A 22,963-nucleotide genomic window follows, 5' to 3' on the forward strand; every position below is an offset into this window, starting at 1 on the left:
TCAACTAGATGTAACCCATTGTGTCTTGCACTAGCAGTTTCACTTTGTGGTGAAAGATATAACTTACCACATTGTTTTGAACAGTGATGTCTCTTGCCATACAAAAGCTTTGTAGTTTATGACGTCCCATTTGTTACTTGTTGGTCTTGGTGCCTATGCTACCGGCATCTTGTTCAAAAGTCCTTTCGTATGCCAGTGAGTTAAACTATTTCCCACATTACATTTCATCAGATTCAGAGTGTGTGACCTTATATTGAGATCCTTTTTCTATGTAGAGTTGAGTTTTCTATGCAAACACATGCACTTTGACCTACACCATTTCTTGAAGTTGGTTTTTTTTCCCTCTAATATACATTTCTGGCTTCATTGTAAATTAATGCCCATATTTGTGTAAATTTGTATCTGGGACTTCAATATAGTTCAACTGATTAACACACATGTTTTTATGCCAATGCTATGCTGTTTTTATTACTATATCTCTGTAGTAAAACTTGAGATAGAGGGTAGTGATTTTAAAGAAAATGCCTTAAATATTTTCCTCATTCAATGTGATGTTACTTGTCATATATACCATTTGTTATGTTAAAGTGTGGATTTTTCATTCTTAGCTTATTCTGAGGTTTTAATATAAATGAATATTTAATTTTGTCAAAGATATTATCTATATTTACTATTGATTTATCCTTCATAACACTTGTTTATTGCTTGCATATGTCAAACTATTTTTGCATCATGGTGTATGACCTTTCTAATGTGGCTTTCAAGTAATCTATTGAGAAATCTAGACATATATTAATCAAGAATATTAAGCACAGGTTAATTGTTTTTTGCTGTGTCCTTATCTGGTTTTGGTATCCAGGTACTAATGGCCCTTTCTAATGGCTTCATAAGCACTGTTTTTATTTCTGGTTTATAGAATGGTTTAGGCAGTATTTATGCTAGTTTTTCAAAAGCATGGTAAAACCAGGGTTGGGTGATTTTAGTTGAAATACTGTCCTTTTTATCAATGTTATTGCACATGTTTAATCTGTCTAGATTTTGTAGACTTGATTGATTTGGTTTGGTTAGGTTGAGTTTTGTTTTTGTTTTGTTTTATAAGTCATGTATTAAATAATTTGCCAGTTTCTTCTAGACTTTCAAATTTATTAATGTATACTTCTTTAAATTATTTCATAATTATCATTTGAGTTTCTTCATAGTATCTTCAATGATATCTTTTATTTTCACTTAGTTTGGTTTTATTATTTTTATCTTTTTTTGGGCTAGTTTGCATTAAAGATTTAAGAACTTGCACATTTAAAAATCACTTCTAGCTTATTTGACCATTTGCATCACTATTGTATCTCTATTCCTTATCTTTCTGTTGGTTTTCATTTGTGTTCTTAAGATTTGGAGTTTTATTTTCTGTTTTACAAGGCATTAATATCCATCATTGGGCTATTTAGTGTATCTAGATATATCCATGCTTTCTAGTAGCCACTCATTTTACGCTTAGTATTTCTTTTTTTTAATTATTTATTTTACTTTTTGATATTATAGTACCTCTACATCTTACCCCCTTCCCTTTCCTCCATCCAAAGGACTCTTTCAAATGTATGGTCTCTCTTTTATTTAGTTGCAGTTACATACATATATTTATATGTATATGTGTTATTACATACATAAATACATGCTGCACAAGTCAGCATAATATTACAGACATTTTTTTTTTCAGTGCTGACCATTTGGTATTAAATAGGACACTGGCATGTTCTTCAGTGGGGAAGACTAATTTTCCCACCCTCAGCACTCATTTGTTCTCTATAGTTTTGGGGGGTTTTTTGGTAGGGTTGGGGCCTCCTAGGATTTCCACCATCAACTTTAGGGTGTCTGTTGTTGTTCCTGTTCCACTTATACTTACGCAGTATTGTTGGTGATACTTCATGGGTGTAGTTTCTGACATTCCTGGAGGACACCCTTACAGAAATTTTCCTGATCCTCTAGCTTTTAAAATTGCTCTAACCCCTCTTCAGCAATTTGCCTGAGCCTTACTTAGTTGAAGGAGTGTTTTGTAGATGTAGCCATTAGGACTGGACGCCACGACTCTACATATTGATTGGTTGTGGTTACCTCCATCTTTTGCATTGAGAAATTTCCTTGATGTGGGTAAACACTACATATATCTGAGATATAACAAAAAATGTTTATAGATTGTGCTTAGGGATTATACTAATATAGTAAAATGGTGGTTGTGGGTTTCTCTCCAAGATTCATGACTTTCCAACCCAAAAGTTGTCTAGGTTTTCAGTACTAGGCATGGTTTATCTCTTCTTGAGTGCTTTTTAAATTCAGTTATAGTGGTTGGTTACCACCAAAGTGTGTGTGCCACTACTGAGCCTTTAGGCTCATCATGCTTGGTCATTGCTGTGGTCATAGGTGGATGAAACTATTGGTTGCTTCCCTCCTTTGAACGTTTACATTGTAACTGCTGATGCCATGAAAACTAAGGCCCAAGAAGTAAGCTTTCTGGGGACTGTAGGCCATGCCTCTGTAGTCCTCGGTATCTTCAGCAATATGTATTACCTTCAAACCCTATGGGGCAACCAAGGGAAACAGCAATAAATCAAAAGAACATTTCTCATTTTTGGTGGTGGAGTTTTTGTTACATGATCCTTGACTCTTGGAGGTAGTATTGTCAAGATAGATTTAAAAAATCATTTAAACTATATACGTGTATTTATACACTGGAGACATGTGTATTATAATGCTACAGTTATTTTTACAAAACTGTGTTTGTTTCTCTTAGTTTCTCTCTTAACTTGGCTATCACATAAACAATTAAGACACTGTAATATTTGGTTGTAAGACTTTACAACACAATTTTGAGTGTTGAGTTAAGTCTGTTCTTAACCCTATGTTATCCTGACTCCATATTTGCCCAAGTCCCCAAGTTACTTGCTTTTTAGTTCCTTCTCTGCTCCAGCTGAATCTCTTTTGCACCTCTGCCTGTGCCTGTAACTCCTCCTTCCTCTTCTAACTCCTCCTCCCCTCCCTGCTCTAGTCTTTTCCCTCGCTCAGTGATTGGCTGTTAGCTGTTTTATTCACATATCAAGGGGACGCCTGGGGAACAGTATTTAAGCAACATTGAGATAAGAGATTCTCACAACAAGGATTGCAACCAGCCATGGAAGAGAGTACAGAAATCAGCATTTGAATTGCACAGTAACCTTATGTTTATATCATAAGGTGTGGGTTGATTTTTTTGGTTTTGGTTGTTTGTTTTTGTTGTAGTTGTTGTTGGTGGTGGGTTTTTAACATTAGGATTCCTTATAATTGTTTTAGACATTCTTACTGTTATTTTCCCTATATTTATCTTCATGTTCCTTCTCTAATTAAGTCCCCTCCCATTTTCTTATGTCCCTAATGGTATCTCTTGTGCCCCACTATTTCCTGACAGTTGTTTTTTGTTGTACCTGTAGTTTCTCCAGGATATGTACTCACATCTGAATATTTGGAGTTAGAACTCTCAGATTAGAGAGAACATGTGGCATTTGTCTTTCTGTGTCTAGTTTATTTCACTCAACATGATCTTTTTATCTGCAAAATTCATGATTTCATTTTTTACAGCTTTAAAGTAGTATTTCTTGTTGTGTATATACTACATTTTCATTATCTATTCATCAGTTGAAATACACTTAGGCTGTTTCCATTTTCTACCTATTATGACTAGAAATTCAGTGAACATGGGTGAGCAAGCACTTTTACCCACTACTTAGGGCATAATGACCAGTTTGCAATCCCACCAGAAGTGAATGAGAATTCTCTTTTCTCAAAACTCCTCCACTTCTTTTTAGATATTTGCTATTGTCTTAGTCACTGTTCATTTGCTGTGAAGAGAAGCCACATACAAGGCAACTCTTACAAAAGAAAACATTTAATTGGGAGTTTGCTTAAAATTTCAAATTATCATTAACATCATGGCAGGGAGCATGGCAGCAGACCTGGGCCTGGATCTTGGTCAGGGTAGGTGGGTACAGGCAGGGCTTCTGGGTACAGGTTTACTTGGTGAGTCCTTGGGCAAAGAACACATGGTCAAGATCAGCTGTGGAGAACTGGTTTGTTTATAGAGAGTGAGTATTATGTCCCTGGGGAGATATGTCTCTGGGGCAAGCTTTTCATGGCTGTGTACAATTGGCTAAGACAGGAGTGTTAGAAGATACTTCATCTGCATACTCAGGGGCTAGCAGGGTCTGGGGCAAGGGGAAACTGTGTAAGGTCAAACAAGGAGTAAAGCTTGATAACTGTCGAGGTAATAAATTTTTACTAGGGTGGGGCAGCTAACTTTATGGCACCAGGTTGATGGAGAGAGGGAGCCAACTCCTGAGGTTCTCATCTGCGGTATCTGAGGCTGAAGCCCTCCTCAGCCTTTCCTTTGTAGTCCTGGGCCATTATGGTACCAGAAAATAGAGGCAGAGGAGATACCATGGGTGGGGTGTAGCCCACCTCCAGTAGCATAGTTCTTCCAACAGGCCACACCCACTTCAACAAGATCATGCAGACCTCCTACTCCTTTCAAATAGTGCCACTTCCTCAGGACTAAGCATTCAAATATGAGCCAGGGGCCATTCTTTTTCAAACCACCACATTCCATTCCCTACCCTCCCATAGGCTTATAGCCATATCATAAAGTAAAAATGCACTGCCCTAATTTAAAAGTATGCATAGTCTATCATAGTCTCCACTGTGCTTAAAAGTACAAAGTTTAAGTTCTTTTCTGAGTGTGAAGGCAGTTGCTTTACCTGTAACTTCCTGTGAAGTCAAATTTATAAAATCAAATCATATACTCCTAAACATGCATAATATGCATTGCCGTTTCAAAAGGAAAAGAGAGCATAACAAGGAAATACCAGAGCAAAGCAAGAACAGAGGACAGCAGGGCAAACTCCCGATATTTCATCCCTATGTCTGATGTCCAAGCTCCCTTCAGATCTCCAACTCCTTTCATCTTTGTTGGCTGCAACGTACTTCTCTCTCTGGTTCGTTTCATATCCTGTGGCAGCGCTTCTTGAGCTGGTATTTCCAACATCATGGGTTTCTCTAACACAATCCAGGCTTCACCTTCACAGCTTCCCTTAATGGCCTCTCCGGGCCCCTCCATGCAGGGACAACCCTGACATCATCAGTGGCTTTACAAGCAACAGAGGGATCTCTCACAACCTCTTTTTTGGATCTTTGACTCTAAAGTCAGAACCATGTGGCTGAAGCTGCCAAATTCCGATGTTTGTTAGGGCTGGGACTTAGCTCCTTCCTTCAACTACATCACTTCAGCTTTCTGTTGTTGATGGTTTTCGTCAGTGCTTAAGCTTTAATTCCTTTTCACAAGTTGGGATCTTAGCTGGGTGCGTTGGGGTCACCAGTCCCTTTATCACATTTAGCATCAGGCTTTTCTTTAAACTTTTTATGTCCTTGTGCACAGGACTTAATTCCATTACACTTCCTGGTGCTCCTTTTTTTCCCTCAAACTGTACATTTTGTATTTCACTTTATCCACCTTGTTCCTTTTCATTACAGAACTGTGTGAGAGTGACCACTAATAACCACATGACACTATCATTACAAGGCTGTTTTGAAATATCCTCTACCAAGATCATTAACCCCCAACTCTCCAACTTAGCCTCGGGCATATTTTTAGGAAAGGACAAAACCCAGCATATTCTTTGCCAAGATATTGCAAAAAGTATTTTCTAAACCACTTAACTAATATTCTTCCTCTCTGAAACTTCTTGACCTGGGACTGACAGTTCAAATTGCCCTCAGTACAGTCTTCTATGCTCCAACTAGTATGGGCACATTAAACTCCACTTAAATTGTCCAACTGCTTTTATAATCCAAAGTCACAAAGTCTTCCACATTCCTCCAAACAACAGCATGGTTAGGCCTGTCACCAAAATATCACATTCCTAGTACCAACTTGTTTTAGTCAGTGTTCTATTGCTGTGAAGAGATGCTATGACTGAGGCAACTATTAAAAGACATTCACTTGGGGTCTCCTTTACAGTTTCAGAGGCTTAATATATTACAGTAACATGCACAGTAAGCAGTGAATAGACAAGAAAAGAAAATCTTCCCACCAAATAAAAATAAAATCACAAAACACACAGGACAAAGAAAAAAATATTAAAAGTGTCAAGAGAAAAAGACCAAGTAACATATAATGGCAAACCTATCAGAATTACACCCGACTTCTCAGCAAGACAAATAAAAGCCAGAAGGGCCTGGGCAGAGGTCCTGAAAGTCCAGAGAGACCACAGATACCAGGCCAGACTACTATACCCAGAAAAACTATCAATAACCATTGATGGAGAAAACAAGATATTCCATGACAAAAACAAATTCAAACAGTACCTATCCACAAATACAGTGTTACAGAAGTTACTAGAAGGAAACCTCCAAACCAAAGTGACAAGGTACAACCAAAACTTACAGAGGAAATAGATGACTACACCATGGCAAAAACGTAACCACACAAACACTCTACTGCAACCAACATCGAAAACAAGGGACTTAACAGTCACTGCTCATTAATATCTCTCAACATCAGTGGTCTCAGTTCTCCAATAAAAAGGCACAGACTAACTGAATGGATGCATAATCAAGACCCAATATTCTTCTGTATTCATGAAGCACATCTTAGCCACAAGGATAGACATTACTTCAGGGTAAAAGGCTGATAAAAGGTATTCCAAGCAAATGGACACAAGGAGCAAGCTGGTGTAGCCATTTTAATATCTAATTAAATAGACCTCCAACCAAAATAAATCAAAAGAGATGAAGATGGTCACTTCATACTCATGAAAGGTAAAGTGAACAAAGATGACATTACAATTCTAAACATCTACGCTCCCAGTACAAGGGCACCCATATTAACAAAGCTTAAACCACACATCAATCCCCACACATTAATAGTGGGAGACTTCAACACCCCACTTTTACCAAAAGATAGGCCAGTGAAACAGAAACTAAACCGAGAAATAAGGACACTAACCAATGTCATGAATCAAATGGATCTAACAGATATCTACAGAGCTTTTCACCCAAACACAAAGGATTATACCTTCTCACCACCCCATGGAAACTTCTCCAAAATTGCTCACGTAATAGGTCACAAAGCAAGCCTCAACAGATTCAAGGAGATTGAAATAATGCATTGTATCCTTCAGATCACCATGGTCTAAAGCTGGACTTCAACAACAGAAACATCAAAAAGCCTACACACACGGAAACTAAACAATTCTCTACTTAATGACACCTGGGTCAGGGAAGAAATAAAGAAAGAAATTAAAGATTTCCTGAAATTCAATGAAAATGAAAGAACAACATATGCAAATCTGTGGGACACATTGAAAGTGGTGCTAGAGGAAAATTCATAGCACTAAGTGCCTTTATAAAGAAATCAGAAACATCCCACATAAGCAACTTAATGATGGATCTGGAAGCCCTAGGAAAAAAAGCAGAAACACCCAAGAAGAGTAGATGGCTGGAAATAATAAAATTCAGGCTGAAATCAATAAATTAGAAACAAAGAGAACAACTCACAGAATCAAAAAAAAAAAAAAAAAAAAAAACAGGAGTTGGTTCTTTGAGAAAATCAACAAGATAGACAAACCATTAGCCAAACTAAGTAAAAGGCAGAGACACTATCCAAATCAACAAACAGGAAATGAAAAGAGAGACATAACAGACACTAAAGAAATACAAAGAATCATAAGATCCTACTTTAAAGGCATATATGCCATGAAATTTGAAAATATAAGGAAAATGGACAATAAGACAACAAAAAGAGATCAAGGGGATCCAAATGGGAAAGGAGAAAGTCAAATTATCCCTATTTGCAGATGATATGATAGTATATATAAGTGACCCCCAAAATTCCACCAGAGAACTCCTACAGCTGATAAACACTTTCAGGAAATGGCTGGATAAAAAATTAACTCAAAAAAGTCAGTAGCCTTCTTATATACATATGAAAATCATGAAGAGGAAGAAATTAGGAAAACTACACCTTTCACGAAAGCCACAAGCAATATAAAATATCTAGGAGTAACTCTAACCAAGCAAGAGAAGGACTTATTTGAAAAAAACTTCAAATCACTGAAGAAAGAGATTGAAGATGACATCAGAAGATGGAAAGAAAGCCCTTGTTCGTAGATCAAGAGAATTAACATAATAAAAATGGTCATCTTACCAAAAGCAATTTACAGATTCAGTGCAATGGCTATCAAAATACCTACACAAGTTTTTAAAGACATTGAAAAGTCAATTCTCAACTTCATATGGAAGAACAAAGAACCTAGAATAGCTAAAACAATCTTATACAATAAAAGATCCTCCAGAGGAATCTCCATACCTGATCTCAAGCTGCACTATAGAGCAACAATAATTAAAACAGCATGGTACTGGCATAGCAATAGGCTGGTTAATCAGTGGAATTGAGTCAAAGACCCAGAAATGAATCCACATATGGTCCCTTGATTTTTGACAAAGAAGCCAAATCTAATCAATGGAAAAAGGATAGCACTTTGAACAAATGGTGCTGGTCTAACTGAATGTCTACATGCAGAAAAATGCAAGTAGACCCCATGTTTATCACCATGCACAAAACTCAAGTCCAAGTGGAATAAAGACGTCAACATAAAACTAGAGACACTAAATCGGTTAAAAGAAAAAGTGGGGAAGAACCTGGAACACATTGGCACAGGAGACAACTTCCTGAACAGATCACCAACAGCCCAGGCCTTAAGGTCAACAATTAATATATAAGACCTCATGAGGCTAAGAAGCTTCTGTAAGGCAGAAGGCAGTGTCAAGAGAACAATGCGACAGCCTACAGACTGGGAAAAGATCTTCACCAACCCTTCATTTGACAAAGGTCTAATATCCAAAATATATAAAGAACTCAAGAAATTAAACAACACCAAACCAAATAATTCAATAGAGAAATGGGGCTCAGAACTAAACAGAGAATTCTCAACAGAGGAATATCGAATGGCTGAGAAACACTTAAAGAAATGCTCAATGTCTTTAGTCATCAGAGAAATGCAAATCAAAACGACTCTGAGATTCCATCTTACACCCATCAGAATGGCTAATATCAAAAATTCAAGTGACACCACATGCTGGAGGATGTGGAGAAAGGGAAACACTCCTTCATTGCTGGTGGGAATGCAAACTTGTACAACCACTTTGGAAATCTATCTGGTACTATCTCAGAAAAGTGGGAATGGGGCTTCCTCAAGACCCAGCTATTGTACTTCTTGGAATATACCCAGAAGTTGTTCCACCATACAAGAAGGACATATGCTCAATCATGTTCATAGCAGCCTTATTCATAATAGCCAGAACCTAGAAACAGCCTAAATGTCCCTCAGTGGAGGAATGGATAAACAAACTGTGGTACATTTAAACCACGGAATACTATTCAGCCATTAAAAACAAGAAAATCCCGAAATTTTTCAACAAATGGATGGAACTAGAAATGATCATACTAAGTGAGTTAACCCAGAAGCAGAAAGACTCCTATAGTATATACTCACTAATATTTGGACTCTAGCCCAAAAGGCATGTCCCATGAAAGTCTTCACTTACCAGGAGATTGCGATAGATGTGAGGATATCCTACTGGAACTCTAGGTAAGAGAAATAAAGGAGAATAGAGAAATAGAAGGATCCAAAGGGTCCTAGAAACTTACAAGAAGAAGATCATGACTGGCAGGTCTGGACCCAGGGGGGGTCTGCTCAAACTACTACATCAAACAAGGATAATACAAGCAGCAAACATCAAACCCCTATTCTGATCTACCCAATGGATAGGACATTCTCCACAATTGTATGGACCATATGGACTGACTTGCGCATGAACTCTGGTGCCCCATATTTGACCACTTCCCCGTGATGGGAAAGCCTGGTGCCACTCAGAAAGAATAAGCAAGCTACCTAGATGAGACTTGATAACCTATGACCATATAATGGGGGAGGAGGTCCCCCTCAGTCATAGACCTAGGGGAGTGAAAGAAGGTGAAAGTGGGAGGGAGGGAGGAACAGGATACAAGTGATGGGATAACAATTTATTTGTAATCTGAATAAATTAAATAAATTATAAAAAAAGATCTGTAAAGAATTGAGGTGGCATTTTGATGGAAATATGTAGATTACTTTCGGTAATATAGCCATTTTTACTACATTAATCTTAACAATCCCTGAACATGGGAGATCTTTCCAACTTCTAATATCTTTTTCAGTTTCTTTCTTCAAAGACTAGAAGTTTTTTCATACAAGTCTTTCATTGCTTGGTTACAATTACACCAAGATATTTTATGGTTTTTGTGGCTATTGTAAAGGGTGGTCTTTTGCTAATTTCTTTCTTATCCCATTTGTCTTTTGTATTTAGTAGGGCTCCTGTTTTTTTAGTTGATTTTGTATCTAGCCACTTTGCTGCAGGTGTTTATTAACTGTAGAAGGGTCTAGGTAGAATTTTTGGGGTCACTTATGAATACTATCATATTATCTGCAAATACTTTGACTTCATTCTTTTGAATTTGTATTCCCTTGATCTCCTTTATTTGTCTTATTGCTCTAACTAGGACTTCAAGTGCTATATTGAAGAGACATAGAGTAGACAGCCTTGTCATGTCCTTGACTTTAGAGGAATTGCTTTGAGTTTCTTTCCATTTAATTTGATGTTGACAGGCTATAGGCTTGCTGTATATTGCCTTCATTATGTTTAGGTATGTGCCTTGTATCTCTGATATCTCCAAGATTTTTAACATGAATGGGTGTTGGATTTTGTCAAATTGTGTTGGCATCTAAGGGAATGATCATGTGGGTTATTTTCTTTCACTTTTTTTTATATGGTAGAATACATTGATAGATTTCCATATATTGAAACACCCCTGCATGCCTAGGAGGAAGACTACTTTCATGTGTTCTTCAATTCAGTTTATGAAAATTTTGTTGAATATTTTTGCATCAATATTTATAAGAGAAATTGGTATGACATTCTCTTTGTTGGGACTTTGAGTGGTTTGGGTATCAAGGTGACTATGGCCTCTTAGAATGAGTTTGATAATATTCCTTCCATTTCTATTTTATGGTATAGTTTGAAGAGTATCAGTATTAGCACCTTTTTTGAAGGCCTGATAGAATTCTGTGCTGAAAGCGTCTGACCCTGGGATTTTTTTTGGTTGGAAGACTTTTGATACCTGTTTCTATTTCCACAGGAGAAATAGGACTATTTAATTTGTTTACCTGATCTTGATTCAACTTTGATAAGTGTAGTCTATCAAGAAAATTGTCAATTTCCTTTAGATTTCCAAATTTTGCAGCATATGTGTTTTTGAATCAAGACCTAATGATTCTTCTGATTTCCTGTGTTTCTTGTTATGCTTCCCTTTTCATTTCTGATTTTGTTGATTTGTATAGTGTCTCTCTGCCTTTTAGTTTGTCTAAGGGTTTGTCCATCATATCTTACTGATTTTTCTCAAAGGACCTGATCTTGCTTTCTTTGATCCTTTGAGTTGTTTTCTTTGTTTCTAATTTACTGATTTCCGCCCTGAGTTAGATTCTTTCTAGCTGTCTACTCCGTGTGTGTGTGTGTGTGTGTGTGTGTGTGTGTGTGTGTGTCTGTCTGCTTTTATCCCTAGGAGTTTCAGGTGTTCCATTAAGTTGCTTGTATGAGATATCATCAATTTATTTATGAAGGCACTTAATGATATGAACTTTCCTCTTAGCACTGCTTTCATTGTATCCCATATGTTTGGGCATATTGTGCCTTCATTTTCATTGACTTCTAGGAAGTCTTTTATTTCTTTCTTATTTCATCCTTAACCAAGTTATTATTGAGTAGAGAAGTGTTTGGTTTCCATGTGTATGTAGGCTTTTGGTATTTCTATTGTTCTTGAAGTTCAGCTTTAGTGCATGGTGGTCTGATAAAATACAAGGAATTATTTCAATAATCTTGTATCTACTGACACTTGCTTTTTTTTTTTTTTTTTTACCAACATGGTCAATTTTGGAGAAGGTTCTGTGAGGTGCTGAGAAGAAGGTATATTCTTTTGTGTTTTGGTGAAAAGTTCTGAATGTGTCTATTAGGTCCATTTGATTCATGACTCTGTTAGTTTCATTATTTCTCCATTTAGTTTTTGTCTCAATGATCTATCTGTCCATTGATGAGAGTAGATTGTTGAATTCTCCCACTATTAATATGTGGGGATGTGTGATTTAAGCTTTAGTAATGTTTCTTTTATAAATGTGGGTGTCCTTGTATTTGGAGCATAGATGTTGAGAATTGAGAATTGGTGGAAATTTCTGTTGATGAGTATGAAGTAACTTTCTTCATTTCTTTTGGTTAATTTTGTTGAAAGTCTATTTTATTAGATCTTAGATTAGTTACTCAAGCTTGCTTCTTGGGTCCGTTTGCTTTACTCTCAGGTCTCAGGTGGTATCTATTTTTGTATTTCTTGTATGCAGCAGAATGACGAGCTTCATTCTTTAATCCATTCTCTTGGTCTGTGTCTTTTTATTGGAAAATTGAGTCCATTGATGTTGAGAGACCTTAATGACCAGTGACTGTTAGAACCTTTCATTTTAGTGTTGGTAGTGGAAGTGTGTTTGTGTGCTTATCTGCTTTTTGTTAATTATATCCTGTGAGGTTTATTTTTGGTATCTTTTGTAGTGCTGGATTTGAGCATGGATATTGTTTTAATTTGTTTCTATCATGGAGTATCTTGTTTTCTCTATCTATGGTGATTGAAAGTTTTGCTGGGTATAGTATTCTGGACTGTCCTCTCTGGTCTCTTAGGGTTTGCAAGACATCTGCCCAGACTCTTATGACTTTTATGGTCTCTGCTGAGTTCTGGAGCGGGAGGGTTTGGGAAGAGCCCTGGGTAGGAAGCTGGATGTTCTTGTAGATGCCCTCCTCAGATTGTTGAGAATGGTTTTGGACTTGCTGGGGGCTCACTTGAGCTGTTTGATCCTGGGAACCAAATAGCCTCCTCAGGAGTCTGGGAACCCTCCTCTCACAAAGGGAAGTTTCAGAGTTGGCTGCACTGCTACTGGATTTCTGGCTCCAAGGTTAATGAGGTTTCACTGCCTAGACATTGTGCTCAGTCACTGCTCAGACACTATGTTGAAGATATGCACTCCACAGGAAGGGCCAAGGTTCATGCCACAAGATGAGGTACTGAAAAGTCTCTGCCATGAGGTGATGAGTGTGAGTACCTGAGGTTGTATTTCTGTGCCTCAGTCCTTGAAGGTAACCACTTCATAGGAGGCTCTGAAGTTGGGGCTGCAAGTCATGTTATCTGGAAAGTCTCCCACAGTGAGAGGGGTGCCCAAGGTTGGAGCCCTGCAGCCCCTGGTACCAGAAACCCTGACACTGAGGCCACATTGGAGGGAGCCTTGGCGTTTTTCTGGGGTTTAGTTGGGGTGATTGGGGGTTGGACTCAAGAATTTCCCACATTGTGGGCTCTTGGCTCATCTGGGAAAGATAGACGTTTGTTGTTATGATGGTCCACCGCAGGCCTGTCAATTGCTTTGCTCTGTGTTGTCCTGTCATTCAGATATGGTAAGTACTCCGCGCTGCCATCTTGGATTTCCTAAGCTCTCTAATATTATCAGTAGGGCCACATCATAACAGAACTGCATAAGAGTGATCACTAATAACTATAGGACATAATAGGCTGTATGAAATCTCCCCTACTAAGACTGTTAATCCCAAAGTTTCCAATTTAGCCTCTGGCAGGTTTTTTGGGTGGTGGGGGCTGGGTGAGAGGTTGTTTTTTTGTTTTGTTTTGTTTTTCTGGTCTTATTTTTTCATACATTTATGTCAATATTATTTATCTTCTCGAAGTACCAGGTATTAGATTTGTCAATTCTTTATATTGTTTTTGTTTGTTTGTGTTTTTCATTGCTTTTGGCTCCAGCTTTTATTATATCTTGCTGTCTTCTGTTAGTATTTGGTTTGTTCTTGCTCTTTAAAGTTTTTAGTTGTATCACTGTCATTTATTGTCCTCTTTCTGACTATTTCTCTATTTCTTCTTTTGCCAGTTTATCATCAAGTAATGAGTTGCTTAGCCCCCATGAATTTGTGTATTTACTAGAGATTGGTTTGATGTCAATTTCAAATTTTATTACATGTGGTTATATGGAATATAGAAGTTATTTCTTTCAATTTTCAAGATTTTTTTGTATTCTAGAATATGATCTATTTTAGAAAATCTTCCATATGCTGCTGAATAACATGTATTCTTTACTGTTTGAGAAGCTTATTCTGTAGATATCTGTTAAATCTATTTGATATATGATATCAAATAATCTTGATGTTTCTATTAATTTTTGTCTGGACGACCTGTCTTTCGGATAAACTGTGGTATTAAAATCATCTACTTTTATGAATTAATGCTATCATATGCCTTTAAATGGCCTTTAGCTTCACCTGTCCTGCCTATACTTCCTCCTTCACGCCCATCTCTACTCCCCCTCCATTGATTATCCTGTTCCAGTTCCTCCCTTCCTCATCCATTCATAAACTACGTATTCAATTTTCCCTTCTTAAAGAATTCTATCCCTTTTACCGAGTCCTTTACTTTATACCTAACTTCAGAGATTCTACAGAGTGCAGCTTGCTTGCTAAAGACTTAAGAGCCAATAGCCACATATAAGCAAAGAGAAATATGGTGATATTTGTGTTTTTATATGGGTTACATCACCCAGGAAGATGTTTTTCTAGCTCCATTCATTTTCCTGCAAATTTCATTATCTCATTTCTTTCAAACAGCTGATTAATATTTCATTGTGTAAAAGTAACATTTTTTTTTTTACCAATTCATCCTTTCACGGACATCTAGGCTGTTTCCAATTCCTGGCTATTATGAAAATAGAATATCAATAAATATTGTTGGTCATGCGTCTCTGCAGGACAATGAAGTATTCTTTGGGTATGTGGCCCACAGTGATATTATTAGATCTTGATGTAGATCTATCCCTTGTTTCTGTGAAACTGCCACACTTTTTTTCTATATTGTCTGTATAGTTTTGCACTCCCACCAGCAATGGATGAATGGTTTCCTTTACTCCACATCTTTGCCAGCCATGATCTGTTTGTTTGTCTTGTTTTGCTTTGTTTTTATTTTGGTCTTTCTTATTGGTATAAGATGAAAGTCTCAAGGTAGTGTTGATTTGGACTTCCCTAATGACTCATAATGCTAAACATTTCGTTAGGTGCTGCTGGCTATTTGAGTTTCCTCTTTTGACAATTCTTTAAATTTGTATCCCATTTTTAATTCGGCTATTTTCTTCATATCTGGTTTTATGAGTTCTTTATATATTTTGGATATTAGCCCTCTATTAGATTTGTAATTGGCAAATGTCTTTTTCCATTCTATAGCCTGCTACTTAGTCAAAATGATGGCATGCTTTACTGTACAGAAGCTTTCAATTTCATGCGACTACATTTGTTAATTGTTGCTCTTAGTGTTCGTGCTATCAGTGTTCTGTTAAGAAGACTGTTCCCCTCTCTTTTCTACCAAATTCAGGGTATCTGGCCTTATGTTAAGGTTCTTAATCCATTTGTGCAGGGTGATGAATGTAGATCTATTTGCATTCTTTTGCATGGAGCCATCAAGTTTGACCAGTATTATTTGTTGAAGATGCTCCAGCCCCCCCCCCCCATTTTTTTTTACGTTTCTAGCTTCTTTATGTATTAAAAAAGTAGATGTCTAGATGTGGACTTGTGTCTGGGTTTTCAATTCAATTATGTTGGTAAATGTTTCTGTTTTTATGCCAACACCATGCTCTATAGTACAATTTAGATCAGGGATGGTGATACCTCTAGCAGTTCTTTTGTTGTTCAGGTTTGATTTAGGTTTCCTGGTTCATTTATTGTTTCATAAAATCTAAAAATGTGCCTTTCAATTTATATGAAAAATTGTGTTGGAATCTTGCATTGACTCTATACATTGCTTTTTGAAGAGTGACCATTTTCACTATATTAATCCTACTGAGCCATGACTCCAAATTCTTTTCAAAATGTCTTAGGTTTTTTATTATACAAGTCTTTTACATGCTTAATTAGAGTCACACCAAGGATTTTAAGGCTATTATGAAAAACATAACTTTTCTGATATCATTCTCAGACTGAGAATGTCATGTGTATATAAGATGGCTACTGATTTTTTAAAGTATTAATTTTTTATCTGGTACTTTAAAGTGGTTATCAGCTATAGCTAGAGGTTATCCATCTGTTTATATTGCTTATTTGATTTTGATTTAAATTTAATGGAGTACAGATTTTAAAATATGTTTCTTATGATTCTCTAGATGTTCTTGATGTCTGTTGTGATGTCACCCTTTTTAGCTCTAATTTTATTAATTTGGATCTTCTCTGTGTGTCTTTTAATTAATTTGACTAAGAGTTTATCAATTTCATTGAGGTTTCTTTTTTCAAAATATCAACTTTTTATTCCATTGATTCCTTATGTATTTGTTTGTTTCTAGTTTACTGATTTCCATCCTGAATTTTATTATTTCTTGTTAGCTACTCCTTCTGGGTGCATTCATTCTTTTTGTTCTAGAGGCTTCAGGTGTATACTTATTGAAGATCTCTCCAGGTCTTTTTTGTTTTGTTTTGTGTAGGCACTTAGTGCTATAAACTTGAGCTTTAGAACTGCCTTCACTGTGTTCCACAGCCTTGAAAATGTTGTGTTCTTAATTTTTATTCAATTCTAATTCTTTTTAGTTTCTTACTTAACTTCTGCCTTAACTGATTTTTCTTATTCGGCAGTTAATTTTTCTGTAACAGTGAGTTTTTGCACTTTCTGTTATTTTCTGTTGTTGCTGATATCCAGCTTTAATTTGTAGTAGTCAGATAAAATGCAGGTTGTTATTTCAATTTTTTCTGTCTATTTAGACTTGCATTGTGTCCAAGTGTGTGTTTCAATTTTGGAGAAAGTTCCCTGAACTGCTGATAATAAAGTATGATCTTTTGTGCTTAGGTGGAATGTTCTTTAAATATCTATTATGTCCATTTGATTAATGATCTCATTTAGCTTCAGTATTGGTTAAGTTTTTGTCTGGATAACCTGTCTGTTGGTATGAGTGCATTATTTAAGTCATCCACTGTCACTGTGTGAGGGCTAAAATATGATTGTAGTTGTAATTGTGTTTCTTTTAGGGACTCAAGTGTCCTTGTGTTTGGTACATAATTGTTTAGAATTGTAATATCCTCTTGGTGGATTTTTTAAAATGAGTATAGGGTATCCTCTCATCTCTTCTATTGGTTTTGGTTTAAAGTATATTTTTGAGGTATTAAAATGGAGACACCAGCTTGCTTCTTGGGTCCATTGGCTCAGAATTTTTCTATTTCTGTTCTTTTACCCTAAAGTAATGTCTATTGATGTTAAGGTCTGTTTCTTGGCTGCAGAATGCTGTGTACTATTTTCAAATATAAACTGTTATTCTGTTTTATTTCACTGTTTTTCAGTGATTTCTGCTAACTTGAAATGACACAAAAATGGAAAATGTAATAAAAAGTCTCGTGTTGAACATACATCATTTGAAGGTGATTTGAAAATGCTCAGTATATCTCAACAATTCATTTGAAAATCCATCCACACAAAAATCTGATAAGAAGTAAAAACTGAAGATAGATCTGTGAGGTAGGAGTAAGGTACATAGATTCTTCAGAGAACAACCTGGATTTGGAACTTAGATCCACCAGTTACAAACTATGTGGCTTCAGGAGCATTATTTGCCCTGTCTATGGCTAGTTTCTTCATTTCTGCATAATAATTTTACTAGCTTCTAGAAGTAAATGAGTATCTATTTATAAAGCACTTGACAGTGGCTGGAATGTATTATTACATATACATTTTGTAGGGTAATAATAGGTTAGAGGTAGTAATTAAAATCACGAGCAGGGATGTAATCAGCTTGAGAGAAACAGTTTGAGAAGATAAGAGGAACAGTGAATGAGAACTCATTTATTTAATAGACATGAATAGCACATTGAATAGATCAAAAGATAGGCGGAAACACACTAAGTATTTTGCCAAAGCATCAAGAGTGAGGAAATAATTAATAGTGTTGCTAACTATAGATTTTAAATGTGAGACAAACAGCATTAATTGTAATAAACAGCTGCATGAGTTGTGTAATTAGCACATAGGATTTTGTGATCTAGCGCCCAGAATTTTCTTCAGGTATGGTCATGGTCTTATTATTATGGCTGCTTGTACTGTTGCCAGCAGACATGCCTCAGCTATCACCCTCTTTCCATAACTGCTGTGACTACAGAATTCTTTTTTACATGTCAGTCTGAAATTCCATTTTCCTTTTGGTCATAGCATAGATGTAGTAATTGATTATCATGGAGCATAAAGCCTTATGCCCACTTCCTCCATGGGAAAAACTGTGAAAGCTATTGCAGATTTGGACAGAGATAAGACTTTTGTTGAGATTTGGCATTTCAGTTTGATTTCTCTCAGTGCCAACTTTTCGTCCTTTCCTTTTATAGAAACTTATCCCTAATAAACTTCCTGCCTTCCCAAAGTCTGGATACCCCAAACCTGTGACAATTAGTCTTGTAGGCTTAGTGCTGCTAAATATGGAAAGCCTAACTTGAAAATATAATCCAGTTGAAAAGATAGCCAACAAAGGCAGGCAGCCTCATCCACCCTCATTCTCATTCTGTCTCTGTGTGTCTCTCTCTCTCTTTCTCTCTCTCTCTCTCTCTCTCTCTCTCTCTCTCTCTCTCTCTCTCTCTCTCTCTCTCTCTCTCTCTCTCTCTCTCTCTCTCTCTCTCTCTCTTTCTCTGATAGAGTCTCATTGTGTAGCTCTGACTAACCAGGAACTCAATATGGAGACCAGGCTGGCCCGAAAGTCAGAGACCTACCTACCTCTTCTGTCTGAGGGAATTTTTTTCTAGTAACTTTGATTTCATAGACAATAGTGGCCAGAAAGCATTAAAGGCTGCCTCCCTTCCCTGCTAACTTTAGTATAGGAGGTATTTTATTGAAGAACAATGTATTATGCTTTCTGGTAACATATCAAGACCATAAGTTCTTAAAAATCTATTATATTTAGCAGTTAGGGAAATGAGTGAACCTTTTCTTCATCCTTTTGATGTGTGTGTGTGTGTGTGTGTGTGTGTGTGAGAGAGAGAGAGAGAGAGAGAGAGAGAGAGAGAGAGAGAGAGAGAGAGAGAAAGAGAGAGAGGGAAACACTTTTCATTTCGGACTTGATGGCCGTCTACTTGCTTGCTAGGAGCTAAGCATAGCCTCATCCTCCTGCTTCTGCTTTCCCAGTGCTGGGGTTACTTGTGTGGTAGGTAATTCCATTTAAATACAATACCTTGTGAACCTTTAAATTCTCTACCTTGTCAGTGTCCTAAATTGAACATTGGCGGAAACAAGATTGCCTATACCAAATAAAATTATGTCTTTGAAACCACTTTCTAGTTCAGTTAACTAGAATTTCTTCTTCCCATTATCAGTATGACCCCTATTTTTAAATAGTCACTTTACTGCAGGATTTCTGAGACCTACTCTACGGACATTTAAACAAGCCTTGCAAAAATTTTATACAGGGCATTAAAAGCGCAGATTCTCAACGAATAGAATACACGACAATAAGATATACTTTTAACTGAAGCGTGAGTATGAGAATGGAGGAAATTGTTAATTGATTAATGTAGAGGCAAAACTTGAGGAAACAAAAATCTCCAAAGAAAAGACAGAAAGGAATATAAAAGTCCTCAACAATTTATGTCAACTACCAAATGCCTGCCAATGTCCATTGAAGCAGGCAGCCAAGAAAGACATTAAGCCATGGGCATGCAGAAGTGCAGATGACTGACACCGGAAATATTTTATTTCGTGTAGGAGGCTAGAGAACTTTCTCTTTTGATTCCTCCTCTGATCCGGAAGAAAAGATATCAACCTGCGCTGGCGATTGGGCCACGTCATAAGGGCGGGGCCACGGCGATCCATTCGCCTTGCTAACCGTACGTGACGTGGCAGGGAGAGAGGTTTGCTTCGCTGTAGCAGCTCGCCTTGGTGGGCGGGGTCCCTGGTGCTAGGGTCTCGCGGTCCTGAGGAGCCAGTGTCGAGGGCGGTGCTGTTGACGCCACACCCCCTCCCACGCCCACCCTGACTGGCCGTGGCGGGTCATGTGGCTTAGACGCCGCTGGAAGTTCTCTGAGGCGGCCGGAACCCGGTAGGGTGCGGTTTCCGTCTTTGGGCTTCTGTAGCCAGCGCCGGTCCTCTTCTGCGTGCTTTCCGTCCCAAGCCGTTCTTAGCTTCCCTCAGTAGCCGCGGCTCCACACACTCTCTGTGATTCGCGCCCTTGGTTGGGGACCCTGTCCCCTCAGTCCTCACTGCCCTGCCCCCTCCCACTCTCTAAAATGTCTCATAGTCTCCAGAGCGCCTTTCTGAGAACCGCAGGGGAAAATTCAGACTCAGGCTTGCATTGGTAAGTACCGGTTCCCAGCCCTTCCCGCGCCCGCCCGCACCCTCTGTCTCAGGACGTCAGGTGGCTGCCTTGGCAGACGTTCAGCCGCGCCCCGGGGCTCGCCGCCCGCCCGCCCGCCCGCCCGAGCACAGCGCCTTCAGCACTTTGGCGCTCAAGAGCCCCTGGCGCACATTCCTCCCGAATCGCACCCCACGCCCCCCATAGTGACGCAGTTAGCCTCTACTGGCGCGCCGGACGCCAACCCTCTCGAATATCATAGGCTGTCTGAGTAGATGCCCACGGAGGAAAACCAACATGGCGATCCTCCTGGTGTTTCCGTTCATCCGGGAAGAATCTCAAACACCGGCCCAAAACACCCTAAGTGGATTAGCAAGTGCAGCCCGGAGTCGCTGGACCTTCAAGTGAAATGGTCATTGGTTTAAATGTACTTAGAAAGCAAGTTCTAGAACAAGAAAATTTCAACTGATTGGGGGGGAAAAGTAAAAACTTTAAGATGGAAAGTCAGTTTTTCCAGGCAGCGCATTTGAAATGGGACTAAAGTGGGTGTATCTCATTGGTTGTCACTACAAAGGAACAGTTTGGTTGATTATTTTGAGGACTATCTGGCTCTGTCAGGATTGGAACTCACTTTGTAGCTGAAGTTGCCCTTAATCCAGTGTGGGCTTGCCTAGTGTTCAGATTGCGGGCTGCAAAAGTCTTCTGTGATTAAAAAATACATCACCAGTAACTTTATAAAAATTCTGTGTTAATCCAGATGAATTAAAAGCAAAACATTCATTTAGGAGAAATGTCTTAATATATTCTTCCTATAGTCAGTATATTTACTGAGAAGCAAAGATTAAGTGTGTAAAAGATAAATGAACAGCACAAAATCTAAAAGCAAAACTCAACGAAGGGATGGAGGTTGAAGAAAAACAGACTACCTGGTGTTTATTGCAGCTTTTCTAGTATATATGAAACTAAAGCTTCACTTTCTGATAAAAATAATGGTACCTAGGAATACTTTGATAACAAAAAAGGAAAAAAAAACGAGAAATCGTGTAAGAAAGAAAGAAAGGGCTGTTTAAATATTTGCTACAAGTTTAAGAATACAGCTGTGTGTTCTGTTTTTAGCCTGAGGTAGGTTTCTTTAGTTACAAGTACATACAAACCTTAATTGCAATGACAAATAATGGTAATTTTGTTTTTCATTGAAGTTTCCCTTAAAATCCTGGTCTGACAAAAACAAGTGACCATCCTGTGTAAGCTTTCTCAGTAGCTGGATATGAAAAGTTGCCATAGTACAAAAGAAAGAGAACGGAGGAAAGACCAGCCATTAATAGTAAACACCTGAGCTGTTGATACTGAAAGAACCTTTCTATCATGTGTCATTTGCATATCATTCTTGAGACAGCTCTTAAGTAATATGTTTGTTTTTATAGAAATTTAAAGAGGAGTTTGGGTCCTATAAGGAGAGGCTAAGGTAGAACTGCTTCTTAATAATTGTTCTATGTATTCTTACCTATATATTTATGACATATTTTGGATTAAGATTGCATTTCAGTCCCAGAAGTAATGTTTAGTGATATATAAACTTTTTAAAATGCACATCGGCTCTCTTAATTTTAAAAGTTTCTAAAGATTTTGGCAAATTTTGAACTCTGAGAAACACTTTAAATTGAGTTACATTTTGGTTACTTTCACACATCGGTTCATTGACGTATGTGTTGGTGCTTTGTTATACTTCCATGCTTCTATTAAATTTTTTCTGATATTATCATAACATATTTGGGGCATTTACCACCAGATGGGTTACCTGGGATGCTTGACAGTTTGATTACTGATTACATATTTGGTTATACTTTTTTTAAATAACAACATGCCTGATGTTGAAATGTAGGTGTGTAAATAATTTGCTTAATACCACTTCTTTTATTAAAAGGGTTTTAAAAAAGGCATTGTCTTTTTTTTTCCTTTGTAAAATTGATAAGATTGTCTTTCTGTAGATGCTTTAACTTCCTTGAGTTCTTTTAAAGAAAATTAAGTATTATGATAAAGGATGTTTATTATTTATTGTATCTGATTTAACTGGGCATAAAAATAAGAAACTGAATTTTATAAGTGAGGGCAAAATCTGGATATTTCTTGTCTTATCTATTTAATTTATTTGGATTTGGATTGAATACATATTTACCCAGTGGTGTACCACAAGTCGGATAATAGCTCCTAAAGGTTGCTTCTAATAACAGTAGTGATTTAGAATGAAGATTATATTTCAGATGACTTTAGAGAAATCATGAGGATTGGATTATGTGGTGTAGAATACTGTTAGAGGTAAAGAAATGGAATGGAAAATGGGCAGACTTGATTAGGAAATTACTATTTCTTGGGAAGATGCTATGCCAGTTTTCTGGTCAATACTTGTGAATTAGATGAGACAAACACAAATGAACAGTTAAAATTACTGCACTGAGTATGTATGT

General features: G+C 37.4%; 1 protein-coding gene across 8 annotated transcripts in view; it reads left to right on the forward strand.

The window, feature by feature from the left end:
* Nucleotides 1–22,963, forward strand: part of LRIF1 (ligand dependent nuclear receptor interacting factor 1) — a 54,078-nt gene that overhangs the window by 20,339 nt on the left and 10,776 nt on the right. For 2 of the 8 annotated variants that reach the window (XM_084755613.1, XM_084755616.1), the window contains exon 1: nt 19,851–20,501. The exons of 2 other annotated variants lie outside the window; for them this stretch is intronic. In XM_084755613.1, coding sequence (XP_084611739.1) covers nt 20,434–20,501 — 68 coding nt within the window. In that variant the 5' untranslated portion in view covers nt 19,851–20,433. Of the gene's footprint in view, nt 1–19,850; nt 20,502–20,555; nt 21,621–22,963 lie in introns of those variants that run through there. 4 more of the 8 variants (XM_084755614.1, XM_084755620.1, XM_084755619.1 and 1 more) reach the window with 4 other exon arrangements.

This window comes from Acomys minous (assembly GCF_964271855.1).
Source record: "Acomys minous genome assembly, chromosome: 14".
Classification (NCBI taxonomy): Eukaryota; Metazoa; Chordata; class Mammalia; order Rodentia; family Muridae; genus Acomys; species Acomys minous.